Genomic DNA, 12,867 nt, shown 5'->3' with positions numbered 1-12,867 from the left:
GCTTCTATTCATTTGGAGAGAGAGAGAGACCACTTTTGCATTCATTCTTTTGTAGGAAATCTGAATCCTGAAGATTAAAATGTCTCCATTCTCTGCTAAACACTATGACAGAAGAATGTCAAAGGGAAAGTTATAGCTACTAACTAGGAAGCTACAGCATAAAGTACAAACTGGGCACACAATTTTTTAAAAAGATGTGGGTTTTGACCACTTAAGACCATAAAAACGAAAAAAAAAGTGCATTGATCAAGCTCTAATTAAATTCCACATTTTTTACACATATATAAAATAAAGTCAATGAACTGTTAAGATGTTAAAATGTAAAAGCACTTAGGAATCATGAGGTTAAAAATTAAATGCAAGAGCAATGTTTTCCAACATGGCTTTTCCTACAAACATCTCCCAGTCTAAAGGCATTACACAGCCATTAGTAGGGAATAGGAGACTGAAAGCCAAGGACAAAAATGCACTGTCCTGATAAAGCACTGAACAGCATTAAAAGATAAAAAAAAGATTTAAATCAACAAATTTCCTAGAGATCTTGAAAGGATGTACCAATTTCTCTAAGAGTATTTTCATTCTTTGCCATAAACAGCTATTTGATAAGCTTGAAGTAAAACTAGCTTCATGTTGTACACAACTCCTGTTATTTTCCTGTGCTGGTTTGGATTTTTATTTGAGGATTTTCTTTGCAAATACAGAGAATAAGGGACTGGAGGAAAAAGACTTAAAGGAGGCAAAAGAAAAAAAAAAAATAGGAAAGCATAAAAAACTAGAATCAGTAACATGACAAATTACAGGAAAAAGGAAAATAAATGCAATTGTAAATATGCTACAAAAATATTCAGAGCAGTAGATACACTTATGCTGCTTTGTTATTCTAGTAGTTCACAGTGTTAAAGAATACTTCAGATACACACAGTTTTAAAAACTTCCCAGAATACATACAAACTATTTCCTTGTTTGTTCTTTTTATTACCAGTACAGTTTCCACTGCATACAACATTATTTTACTTCAAATATCTTTTAAAAGAATAATCTTGCTTACATAGCTCTAAAACATCAGTTCTGTAAACTCTTGCAACCTTCCAGCTTGACTTACCTACCCCATGGAGAAGCTATGAGGATTAAATGCCTGGACTGTCCTTTGAAGCACTAAGTAGTCAGTCCTGCAACTCAGTATTTTGGCACCAGAGCACCCTTACATTCCTCACATCCCCATCTCACCCGCATGCTCTAATAATCACCTTTCTTCCCTTTCCCGCTTTCTGTGCGTCCTGGCTGCTGCAAGACCCCATGAGACCTCCAAGACCTTATTTCCACAACTCCTCCACAACATTTGCACAGATAAGCAGCACTGAAGTGGCAGATTTTGCAGTCCGTAACACTGATGAATAGCAGGCTCAGACAACTGAGCTCATGCAGCACAAGCTCTCTCAATCGCACGGCACGGAAAATACAAGCACGGTTAACAATTCTGTCACACAAAACTCCAGCCGTCTCCCTAGGGCAAAAACCACCACCCAAAAACTGATTTTAAGCGACCTACATGAAGCTGATCACTTTCCAAATCAGAGGGGGAAAAGGCAGATTTCACAGCTAGGCTCAGGCATGATCCTGTAAGCACGAACCTGTTTTAGGGGAGTAGTATAGCACTCAGCTGAAATGTCACGTACTTCAGCAAAACAGTGATCAATGTCTGATTTTCCTGGATCATGAGAATGAGAGACTAATCCCTTATAACAGGCCCTCAAGGGGGGCAATGTAAAGCACCATACAAGTATACCATATTTCAAGGGTCCTCAAAAACTTTTATGAACTTCAGTAAACACAAATTCTTGACCCAACTTCACAAGCACAGCCTTTAAATGAGGGCTTATTTTCCATCACTTCTCAAACACATAAATTAAAAACTCATCCTATGGAGAAAATGCCTATTTATTTGCCTGCTTTTAGAACAGCTACTTAATCTCAAGACAACTGCCCTCTAAGCAGAGGTAACAATTTTATTTTGGATACAAATTTTTTAATCTGCTAGGGATTAACAAGTAAAAATAAAACTCAGTGTAATGCCTGCTCTGTCTCCAGGGAATAACCTGCAGTAATATGCCCATCTCTTCAGTAACAAGTTACTAAATTACTTCTACATGAAAAATACCTCATGCTTGATCACAAGTCTGGTTCGTATTACAGACTGCTGCAGATTTGTACCATTTCATGGAGGACAAGACCTTGTAGCACTAGTCATTCTCTACTAACCTGCATTCCTGAGCCAGGCAAAAATGTAAGCATAAACCCAATGTGCTGTCTACTCAGCAATACCTACTGCTAGGCACAACTAATAAAACACACTGAGACTGAGAGGTATGTGGCTTGCGTTATGAACTTCGTTGTAGCTGTGTAAATCCACAAAAATAAAAAGCACATTTACAAAGGGGTAAAGAACAGAGGAAAGCAGTGAAAGCAAGCTCCTCTATACATGAAGCACCTTTCCTTTATCCTACCCCAGTCCTCCTCCCAGATTATCAGAGCCTTTCCTACCACTTTCTTAACTTCCTCTGAGCCACCCTTTGATTTTGTCCTCAATGCAACAAATGCACCCACAGGTGCTGCCTGCACCTGCACAAATCCTTCCCTAGGAAAAACTGCAATAAACCATCATGACATTTGCAGGGTCTCAGCACATACCTGAATGGGGGAGGATAGCTTCAACATAAAAATAGCAGCAGGCTGCTGCCTCATACTACCAGTCTCAAACCATGCTTGGTTGTTAAAGAGAGTCTCTAACACAGATTTAATGCTTACTCTTTAACTTGGACTACATTCTTTTAGCTACCAGTTGTCAAAAGTGGAGCTGTTCCGTTTTTACCTTAATATGGGCTCAATTTTGTTACCAGTGCATACTGATAACCAGACTCCTAGTACAGGCAAGTTCCATACCTGCAGGTTACTTTCAAAGACAACAAAAAGTCATCTCACAAATGAAACTGCTTTCACTTGAGTGAATGAGTTTGCTGTTTGTCTTATCTTCATGTAAAAATCATTAAATATTTAATAATTATTAAAGATTATTTTATAGTTATGTTGCTACAGGAAGCACTTTGTGTTTTTTTCAAGAAAATCTAGATGTTAGCTAGTCTAGTTTAGGTTTTAGTACAGCAATAAAGTCTTACTTCTCCAAAATAACCTCTCACTCTTTAAACAAAAAGGAATAAAATGGTCATCTTAAACAAACAAACAAACAACCTGGAGGTATCTGCCATTCTGTGGAAAAATGTGAAAACAATTATCCAATTCACTGGACACATTTAAGAACAGCACTCTCGGGCATGTGCTCTAACTTACTATATTTATTAATATGAACTGGTCATTCCCTCCCATCCCAATATATCATCCACAGTTAATAAAACAGCTAGGAGTCCTACTTCAAAAGCCAGCTACAGTTATCTGTTTTTTAAAGTATTTAGTAGCTTGAGTCTCCATTATTATGATTATAGGTTATCCCAGGAACAATTATAAAAAGCACACAATCCAAAGGTGATACTTCAAAACTGTATGGCCTTTTTTAACTTAGCAGTCCTAACTACAGTTTTACACAAATACAAACATTTACATCCTATTTTCTTCACTGAAATACACTATCAGTCCCCAGAGTGGCCTGTATTACTCTTACAAAGTAAAACACGCAACCACAAGATTCAATTAATTTTGGACACACTTAATCTGAAGTTTTAGTTAAGCCTAAATAAAACAGCTGCAACTCTTACTTTTCATCATATGAAGATCTATCAGGGAAATAATAATATAAGATTACAGATGAGGAATGTATTTGCTGCTGACTTAAAAAAAAAAAAAAAAGGCAAAAACGCCCCAACAAAACCAAAAGTGACCCAAATCTAAAAGACTGGTATTGAAGAGACCTGCCAATTAATTTTGATTCAAGTTAGAATTATAGAATGGTTCAGGCTGGAAGGGATCTAGAAGACCATCTAGTTCAATCCCCCCACTCCCAAAGGGCAGGCACATCTTCCACTAGACCAGGTTGCACAAAGCCCCATCCAGCCTGGCCTTGAACACCTCCAGGGAAGGGGCATCCACAACCTCTCTGGGCAACCTATTCAACATAGATATCAATTAAACTTAACTAAAAGCCATTTTCTGCCTAGTGAAGGAACTAAACCCTCCTTGATACATTCACTTCAGTTTACTTGAATTGAAAAAAGTTGATTTTGACAACAAAACACTAAAAGAGAAGACATACTTGCTGCTACACACAACAGCAGCTTTGACAAAACTACTATAAAGAGATAAAGTGAAAAACAAAAAAAGAGAGTTATTCCACATTTTGTTGCTGGATGTACCACAGTAACATCATTACTTCCTGCAGTTTGAGGGAAGGTGTGCCTGCACAAGTAATTCCCACTGTGTCTAGCAGGTGTGAGATACAATAGCCTAAGTAGTGCAGTCCTCCCTGTACCATGGAATGATGGCTACCCACAGAGGCACCAGGCAAGTCAGGGGAGAGAAGCAGGAGTTTGCTTCATTGTTTTCAATTAGTGGACTATATGCAAAACTGCTCTCTTCTTCCAAGTGGTTGGTGTTATTCATGCCACAACCACAGAAGATGAAACCATAAAACAATGCTTTATGATCCACCACTAAAAACTGACAAAATTAAAAACAATGACAGCTGCTTTAAAGAAAAGAGAAAGAAACCTTATGTTTTGCTTTTACACCAGCAGGGAGCAGTGGTTAACAAAAACAGTAAGATGCTTTTTGCTTCCCAGTGTATCTACTGTTAGTAAATAAAAGCCTCTCAAAATGGTTACAACAATACATTTAAATACAGAGTTTGGTTTGTTTCTTACACATATCTACTAATGAGGTCTGAGTACTGGGTTAAGAATTGCTGGGGTTGTATCAGCCAGTCTGACTCTGGCTATACTGCTTTTGCTGTGAAAGCTATTCATCACTGTAAGGGAGAGGTTCCTAAAGTTGATCATTGAGTTGATTTATAAGAAGAAACATAAAGAAGGCAAATTCATTCAAATGTTCAATCTCTGGTTCAAGAAAATAAGACAAAAAAAGTATTAATCACTTTAACACAGTAAAATTTCATTAATTCATATAGAGTGGGGAAGACTATAGACTGTATATTCAGGGGATGTGGGAGAAAAGGGAAATTAAAAACAAATAAAATGCACATAATTACAGAAATGCCTATTACTCACTTACTTTAGACTATAATTTTGCATTATGCTGAAGAATCAGTATATGTGATATCCTATTAAACCAATTATGATCTTGTTTATATGAGAATTTACTAAAACCCCTATCTAGTTTTGGCACTAAGGCTCTAACAAGACTGCCAAATTTTTTGTGCAGATAAGAGCATTTACTTGAATGACGTTCTACTGTGTGTAACAGCTGAGATGGAGCAAAAAGGATCACTCACCACATTGTAATAACTTTTATTAATTGCAGATGTATCAAAGCCTTTAGGTGGACTCTTCAATGTACCTGACTTGGGGGAGACCGGTTTTTCTGAAATAGAAGATAATTTTTGTGTCAGTGGGGTGCAATTTCATAGCTCAACACTAGAGGTCAAACAAACCACTTTAAAATATCATGAGATAAAGTGAAAATACTGCTTCACTGGTAAGTGTATATACTTGTGCTTGAAAATATTGGTAAAGAATCAAAATGGTTCATATGTTCACAGTAAATGAAACTCTAGCCGCAATGAAGGTAAATAGGAAAACTTCCATTCCTTATCCTGGAACCAGAAGTCAGTTAATAAAATAAGCTTTTCAAAAACTATTTTTTAAAAGCAAGATGTTATAACAGATTGCAATTAAAAATAAAATAAAATAAAATACAATAACCATTTCCAAGCTCTATAAACTTTGTTTTTAAAAAGCAGTATTAAGTTTTGATATCAATTTAATGAACTTGATAAAAGTAAATGACCAATCAAAGGCTGAACATACCACACGTGGGCCATTACACTCATTCTGGTTGAAACAGAGAATTGAAACACTGTACAGGTAGCAGAGTGACTTACCACATGCCTATCCCAGAAAATAATTCTTTAAAACTAATTATCTTTTACTGTAAATGAAGTAGAAAGTAGAAATACTTAATACACTTGAGAACACAGTCCATCATAACAATAAATGCAACGTCTCCTATAATCCCATAGTGTATCTACCCCCAAGTAATGCATGCTCTTCCTGGATGGACAACATAAGTCTGCAAGATCAAAAGAACAGTCCTGAAAATTATCTGAGTGCTGATTCCCAGAATGGAGAGGCACAGAAAACACACTCCTAAAACCTCCCCTCCCACCTCTACCATTCCTTTAAGTCAATCACAGAGCAGCAAAGATGAGGGTAGAGACAATCAAAAGCATCATGCTCCATACTGGAGAAAAAGCAAACGAGATTTACAGCATCTCTTTTTGACTTCTCACACTTGACTTTGCACACAATGCTTGTGAGACCATTTATCAGGACATTCTGGTGTTTTGTTTGGGGTGGTTTTTTTTAATAAGCAGGCTTGTCTAATATGCAAACTTGAAATAAGCATTTGAGTAACTTGTACCCAAACAATTAAAAGGCAGATTATAAAAAAAAAAAGCATCACCAACACTCTGAAAGTTTTACCTTTATTTTAAAAGCAAGCTCCTGTTTCAAAAACATTTTAATAAAGGTATATGAATAATTTAAGTCTAGTTTACCTGATACCTCAGGCCACCACAAATAAATTATGCAAGTCTCAAATACAGACCTGTCTTTCCAGTAGAAGCCGAGTCAGCCAAGCTGAGGGCCAGCTATGGGAAATTCCCATGGACAGTAAAGCTGACCAGGGAAACATCACCAGAATCAGAACAGACCATGGGATATCAGCCTCTACTGGACTGTATCCTGGGTAATCTAATGCTTCTTCAGGCTGCCCAGCTGCAGCCTTATGGACTTTGCAATCTCAGCTATGGGTACAGGCCCCCTTTTGTCTCCAGTGCCAGGAGGCTTTAGTCAGCAGCCCCTAAGAAGCAGCTCAGATCCCAAGAGTGCACATGTGGTATCTGAGGGGATTTTCTCTGTATTGTGCTGGAACTCTCCTCAAAGAAGCTATTCTAAAAATAAAATATGGTCTTAAAACTGCCAAACATGGGCAAAACATTTCTCCTTACCATGTTCAGAGATGACAGCAAAATCCTTTTGGTTAACAACCCCTGCTCAGCCCCTACCCCCCATCAGCTATTAAGCCAACAGCACAAAACACGTCAGCCCCAGCAGTTATCCAGCTGGGAACACTGATACATAACACGCTCTGCCTTACAGCCAAGTAATTCCAAATGATAGGACACCTCCCATCCCCTTAAACAAAAACAAACCCAAGCTCTGAATGTGAAAGAAACACCAAGTCATGTCATGTGTGCAGCTACTCATTTATAAATTTATATATAATGCTACTCATTGACAACTTGTTTCTTTGTACTGAATTATGGAAACTATGTAGTTTACACAAACTTTGCTTTCATTCTCTGTGGAAGCTCTTAACTTACCCTACAATTTATAGAGATTTTCAGGTTCCCTAAGTGCCTAAAGGTTGATTAATCATGTGTCAAACAGCATGAAAGGAGAAACCAGAGTTATTTAAGAAAAGAGTTTTGTAACTGAATTTTATCATAATACAGCTATCTGACCCGTGATAATCTGCAGACACTTGGATGGTCATAGAAATCTGGCTCTTCTTCCAGCTACTTTGTCTTCTTAAAGTTTGTATAAATACATCTGTTCCCCTTTTTCTTCTAGGCTGCTGAAATTGGAGGCTTTTTGCTGAAATATATAGTCATTTGTATTACCAGCTTTTCAGCTGCCTTGGTTATCCATCAGAGAGCCATGATCAAATTCAGATTTAAAAACAGGACACAAAAAAGAATCATGCATTCAAATAATTTTGCCATAATAAACATTCAGCTTTTAAAATGCAAAGGCCATTTCTATTGTAGAAACACAGAATTAGACACAGCAAATTAGTCCAGCTGTCTATCACGTCTGGTATTCTGCCTCCAAGCACTGCCTTGATTCATAAAGAGGAATAAGAAACAGTCCTGTTGCAATTAGCTTATTGCACAATGCATTATACAGAAGAAAATTCTCATCTCGCACAAAAGAAATCACTTTCTTAGTATAAACAAAGATAAGTGTTATTTATTATCTTTCACAAGAGAACATTAGAGTACTTTTGCAAACATGGAGAATAATGCATTAAACATTTCAAGCAGGTGTCACCCCCGCTCAGTATACTGGCAACATATAAAAGGTCTTACAGGTTCATTGGTCTATGAGGTCCATAGGTCTTCCAAATATTAGCAAAACCCTACCACCTTACCAACTTCAGCATAAAAGTTCTGTTTCTCAAAGCACTGGAAGGGAATGACCCGAGCCAGACACAAAGTTTTCCCATATGGAAGATCTTTCCTTCTCCCTATTTTTCTCCTAGTCCCAGCAGAAGTCTGTTACATTAAGAATGAAAACACCATTAAGACATGTACAGCACACAATCAGATCCAAAGGAAAAAAGCATCTGCTCAAGTACTGGAAGAGATCATATCTAGCTGATAACTGAAACAAAGAGGCTAGGTTACCACTATCAATTTCTTTCCTGTTCAAAGAATTACATTCATTTGCACCCAGCTACACTTGATAATGCTTTGAAGTGTCTAGTGACTAGTGATTAACCAGATAGAATTCACTTAGCAGATCACCTTTAGGGGGATAAGGAGGTTGGCACAGGCTTCTTAACATTATTCTTCCAGCAAATAATTATTCTCAGCAGAACAAAAACAACTTTGAGCAGCTGCTTCTGTAACCTTTCCCTAAGCTGTACATGAAAGGCCACTGTCTAGAGTTATTTTATCCTTTACAAACATCTACCTAAGTGACTATTAAAGGAAATTTACCCAATCCTTCCCAATATTTTGTTTAATTCTAATCTCATTACTATTATTTCAGGACATACTATACTACAGCATTTCAACTATACTGCTACTAGATCACCATCATGTGTTTCCACTACTAGGCTACAATTTGTGTGTCATCTAGATGCAAAGATCTGATCTGAGCTATTATATCCTACAGTCTCAGAGAAAAAAGTGCCACCTGGGACACAAAGCTATGTGGCCCCTGTTAGTGAAGCACTAAAAGCAAGCTCTGTCTCTCAAGACTGATTCAAGCCCAACACTGCAACATAAACTTGTTCCCACTTGTCAAGCTGGTTCAGGCATCACTGTAACTCCACACTGCAACATCAACACTACCAGCACTCTTTTTTAGCAGTGGTAACTTATCTCAAGCTCTGTTTTATCAGTGCCGGTAGAGTAACACTTGACAAGAGAATAAAATACCCCTCCAAGTGCACACTGTCAGGCAAGAAGAAACCTAGCATTCCTGGTGGGTTTTTCTTTTTTGTTTGTTTTTGTGTTGTTTTGGTTTTTTTTCAAAGCTAAGAGTGTATCTGTCCTTCCCTCATTCACCACAGGATGTGAACAGGGGACATTCTACTTTTCCATTATACACTGGCCTTTTCCCACACTGATTTACTTTTAATATCTAACCAGAAGAACCATTCACACTATAACTTGCACTGGGCCCGATACTAACATAGCTGTGAAGAAAGCATAACAGAAGAGAGGCTAGAACAGCTAATGACAAATTAATTTCTGTGAAGAACTAGAATAAAGTTTGTGGCACATCAAATGTCATTTTTCAAAGCTTTATTCCTTTCTGCATAACCTCATGCCGTTTCAAAACAATTACAGTTTGTTAAAACCCAGCAAGTAACCATGTGATTATTTTTTTTTTTAAATCAAATTAACATTTGACAGTATCTAATCAAGCACATCCCCTTCTGACTAACTCCTCTTCATCACAGGGGAACTCTCAAAACTAAGCCTCCAAATCTCTTTGTGAGAGACAAGGAGCAGTGTAAGAGACAAAACTTCTCCTACACCCTCACCCCTCCCTGCTCTGTTTTATATAAGGAAAAAAAACTAAGGAAGGCCACACTGTCAAATATCTAACAAGCTCGCACAGTATAAATCTTTTACCATTTGACATATGTCACAGTATGGCAGGATGAAAATAGAGTCTTCTCATTTCAAAGTACTTCCTGACTAGTGATCAAAGAGCATTAAAAAAGGCAAAAAGTTGTAGGGTTTGAAAAGGGAAATTAAAACATGCACACAAGGAGGGAGAGATAAATGGACCATCTTTTTGATCCTTACAGTGTAGGCACATACCTGAAAAGAAACTACTACTTTATTTTTTTTTCTTCTCTTTTTATCATAAGTACCACAAATTCAAAACAAATCCTCCTTTTCCCCTTGGGTTGGGAGGGAGAGCAAAGAAAGCACACACTCAAAAGCAAAAACCATTTTCCATCTCAACCAAATTTATTTCCCACAAAATAGAGTAATTGTCCAGCCTAAGAAAAATAAATGTTGTGCATTGCTCAATAACCTCAGTATGTGACCTACAACCATTCACAGCTCACCTCATACCTGTATTAGCATTCTGTGCTAACACTAATCATTTTGGCATAGCTAGGCAAACAAGTTACAACACAGGATACACTGGACACAGCTTTGCCACGTTCTAGCTACCCTGAGATACCTTATCATGTAATATACTCTGCTTATGCAATTTATGTAAGGTAGTTTACTTCTCTTCAAAAAATGTTTAAGAAGGCAATGTGTGTAAAACAGTTCCCCTTGAACACCCAACTTCAGAGCAACAGTAGCAGCTGAGACTACACATATAGAGTAATCTGACTTCAGAGGATTTTCATTTAGAACAAAAATTAATTCATCTCAACATCTAACACCTATTAATTTTGTGAGAATTAAAACAAAACCACAAATGCATAACTTCCCTTTCTTCTGTCACCCAGTTTGCCAAAGTCAGGTTCCAAAAAACTGAACGGATTTATTTAATCAAACCCACCAGGTCCCAGGAGCTCTCCAAAAAATGCATCAACAAAGATGATAACACAAAATGTTGCCTGTACATAATTTCTGACCACTTGTAGTATTTTTGGTGATATTTGAGAGAAGAACGAAGGGTGGAATGACACTGCTGATGACAGAACATTTTACAAATGTATTTTGAAAGTCGATTAGACATCCAGGATGAACATTTTTGTTAATAAAGAAAACTTAAATCAACTTGATCTTTTTGAAATTAATTCATTATAATGCTGACACAAAACACATTTTGAATTTAAGCTTGCAAGACAGTAAGTTCCACTAACTTATTTAAAAACACAACAGGAAAATAAAGCACTTTCGTGTTTTAACCTCATGCTCAAAGCACAAATGCACTTAAAACATTTCTGAATTAGGAAAGTCTTCCAAGTGAGGTATATATTAGTTGCTAGGAAGAAAAATGGACAGTGAAAGACTATCAGCTCAATAAATGTCAACTAGTCTAATGAAGACTGGCGAAGAAGAGGAGGGGCTCAGGAGACTGCCAACCCACACGTATAACCTAGATGAAACTTCTCATGAACACCCACCAGTCATCCATGCAACTTGACAGCTTTGTGGTAACCTGGGGCTGTTTAGTCTTGAGAAAAGAAGACTGAGAGGGGACCTTATTTATGTCTATAAATATCTGAATGGTGCATGTCAAGAACCGGTCAGTCTCTTTTTAGTGGTGCCCTGTCATAGGATGAGGGGAAGCAGCACCAAGCTATTTCAGAATAGAAATGTTCATAAGAAATTTTATGGAAACAACCAAGAAAAGCAGCAAAATGAGAACTTCAAGTAAGAAAAATTCAGTAAACTTCAAAATATGGGTAAAAAAAGTATTCCCACTAGTGACAATGTAAGGGTACAAGGCTTGTAAGAATGACAAAACCTTTAAAAATTAGGGGTATCTCCAGGAACAAAGAGAAGTAGCCGAATAACATGATCAAATACTAGTGACCCTAAACACATGAAAAGAAGCAAAACTAAAGTCAGGTCACCAGTTGAAATACAACTAACACAGAGATAAGGGTAGTAGAAACAAAATGCTCCATAGCATACATACATCAAGGGCAAAAGCTGATCATCAACTCAATAGGGAAAAATACTTAACAGACATTCAGAAGCTCTCACTATGTCCTGTTTCCTAATACCTCCCACACAGTCTCATTATAAAAGGGTCAACTTCAGACAATTCAAACGCATACTTAGAGAGGCGTAAAAGCAAGTTAAAATTATGATTTTGATAAATTAAGTGGTACCTGCTGTGCTGATTTGGCAGTAGAGAGAGCTAGCCACATCCACATTTGAAACCACATAGCACAAGTGAAGTCCCAAAAAATACTGGGAAAGGCTAAACGCAGTAGTAGTCTTGAAAAAGGAGAACAGAGAAAGCTAGAGCTACAGGTCAGTCATTTTAACTTTGTAATAGTAAACGCACAGAAAACAAAGCCATGAAGTCAGCTTCCTGAGAAAGAGAAAAGGCACAGGCACATATTCCCTTCCGTATGAGTACCTGAGCATGAGAGCTCTCCAAGAATGCAAGAAGCCTTGCAGAAGCCAAAAGAAGCAAGTCCTTGTATAACAGGGAACATACCCATCCAGCAGAAGGAAAAGAAGAGCATAGCAGAAAAGCTCTTTTAAGGGCAAGAAGTTAAAACAAGGACTGTAAGCAGTTAATCTCAGCCCCCAGGAATCATACAGGGCTGAAAGGACCAGCAAGAATCAAACTGCACTTGGTACTAACCTTGGCCTGACAGCTTGTTGGCTTCCCTATTCAATAAGAGTTACTTCACTCAACATAAGTACTCTCAAAAAAAAAAAAAATAAAAAAA

General features: G+C 37.4%; 1 protein-coding gene across 7 annotated transcripts in view; it reads right to left on the bottom strand.

The window, feature by feature from the left end:
- The window catches only part of ARHGEF7 (Rho guanine nucleotide exchange factor 7), a 129,477-nt gene that overhangs the window by 56,147 nt on the left and 60,463 nt on the right, over positions 1-12,867 (bottom strand). For all 7 annotated transcript variants that reach the window (XR_007888621.1, XM_051610645.1, XM_051610628.1 and 4 more), the window contains one exon: positions 5,456-5,544. Coding sequence is in view for 6 of the 7 variants with exons in the window: in XM_051610645.1 (XP_051466605.1) it covers positions 5,456-5,544 (89 nt within the window). In the remaining variant the exon portion in view is untranslated. The remainder of the gene's footprint in view (positions 1-5,455; positions 5,545-12,867) is intronic.

This window comes from Apus apus, chromosome 1 (genome assembly GCF_020740795.1).
Source record: "Apus apus isolate bApuApu2 chromosome 1, bApuApu2.pri.cur, whole genome shotgun sequence".
In the NCBI taxonomy this organism is placed as follows: domain Eukaryota; kingdom Metazoa; phylum Chordata; class Aves; order Apodiformes; family Apodidae; genus Apus; species Apus apus.
This window is presented reverse-complemented; position numbering and strand designations above follow the sequence as displayed.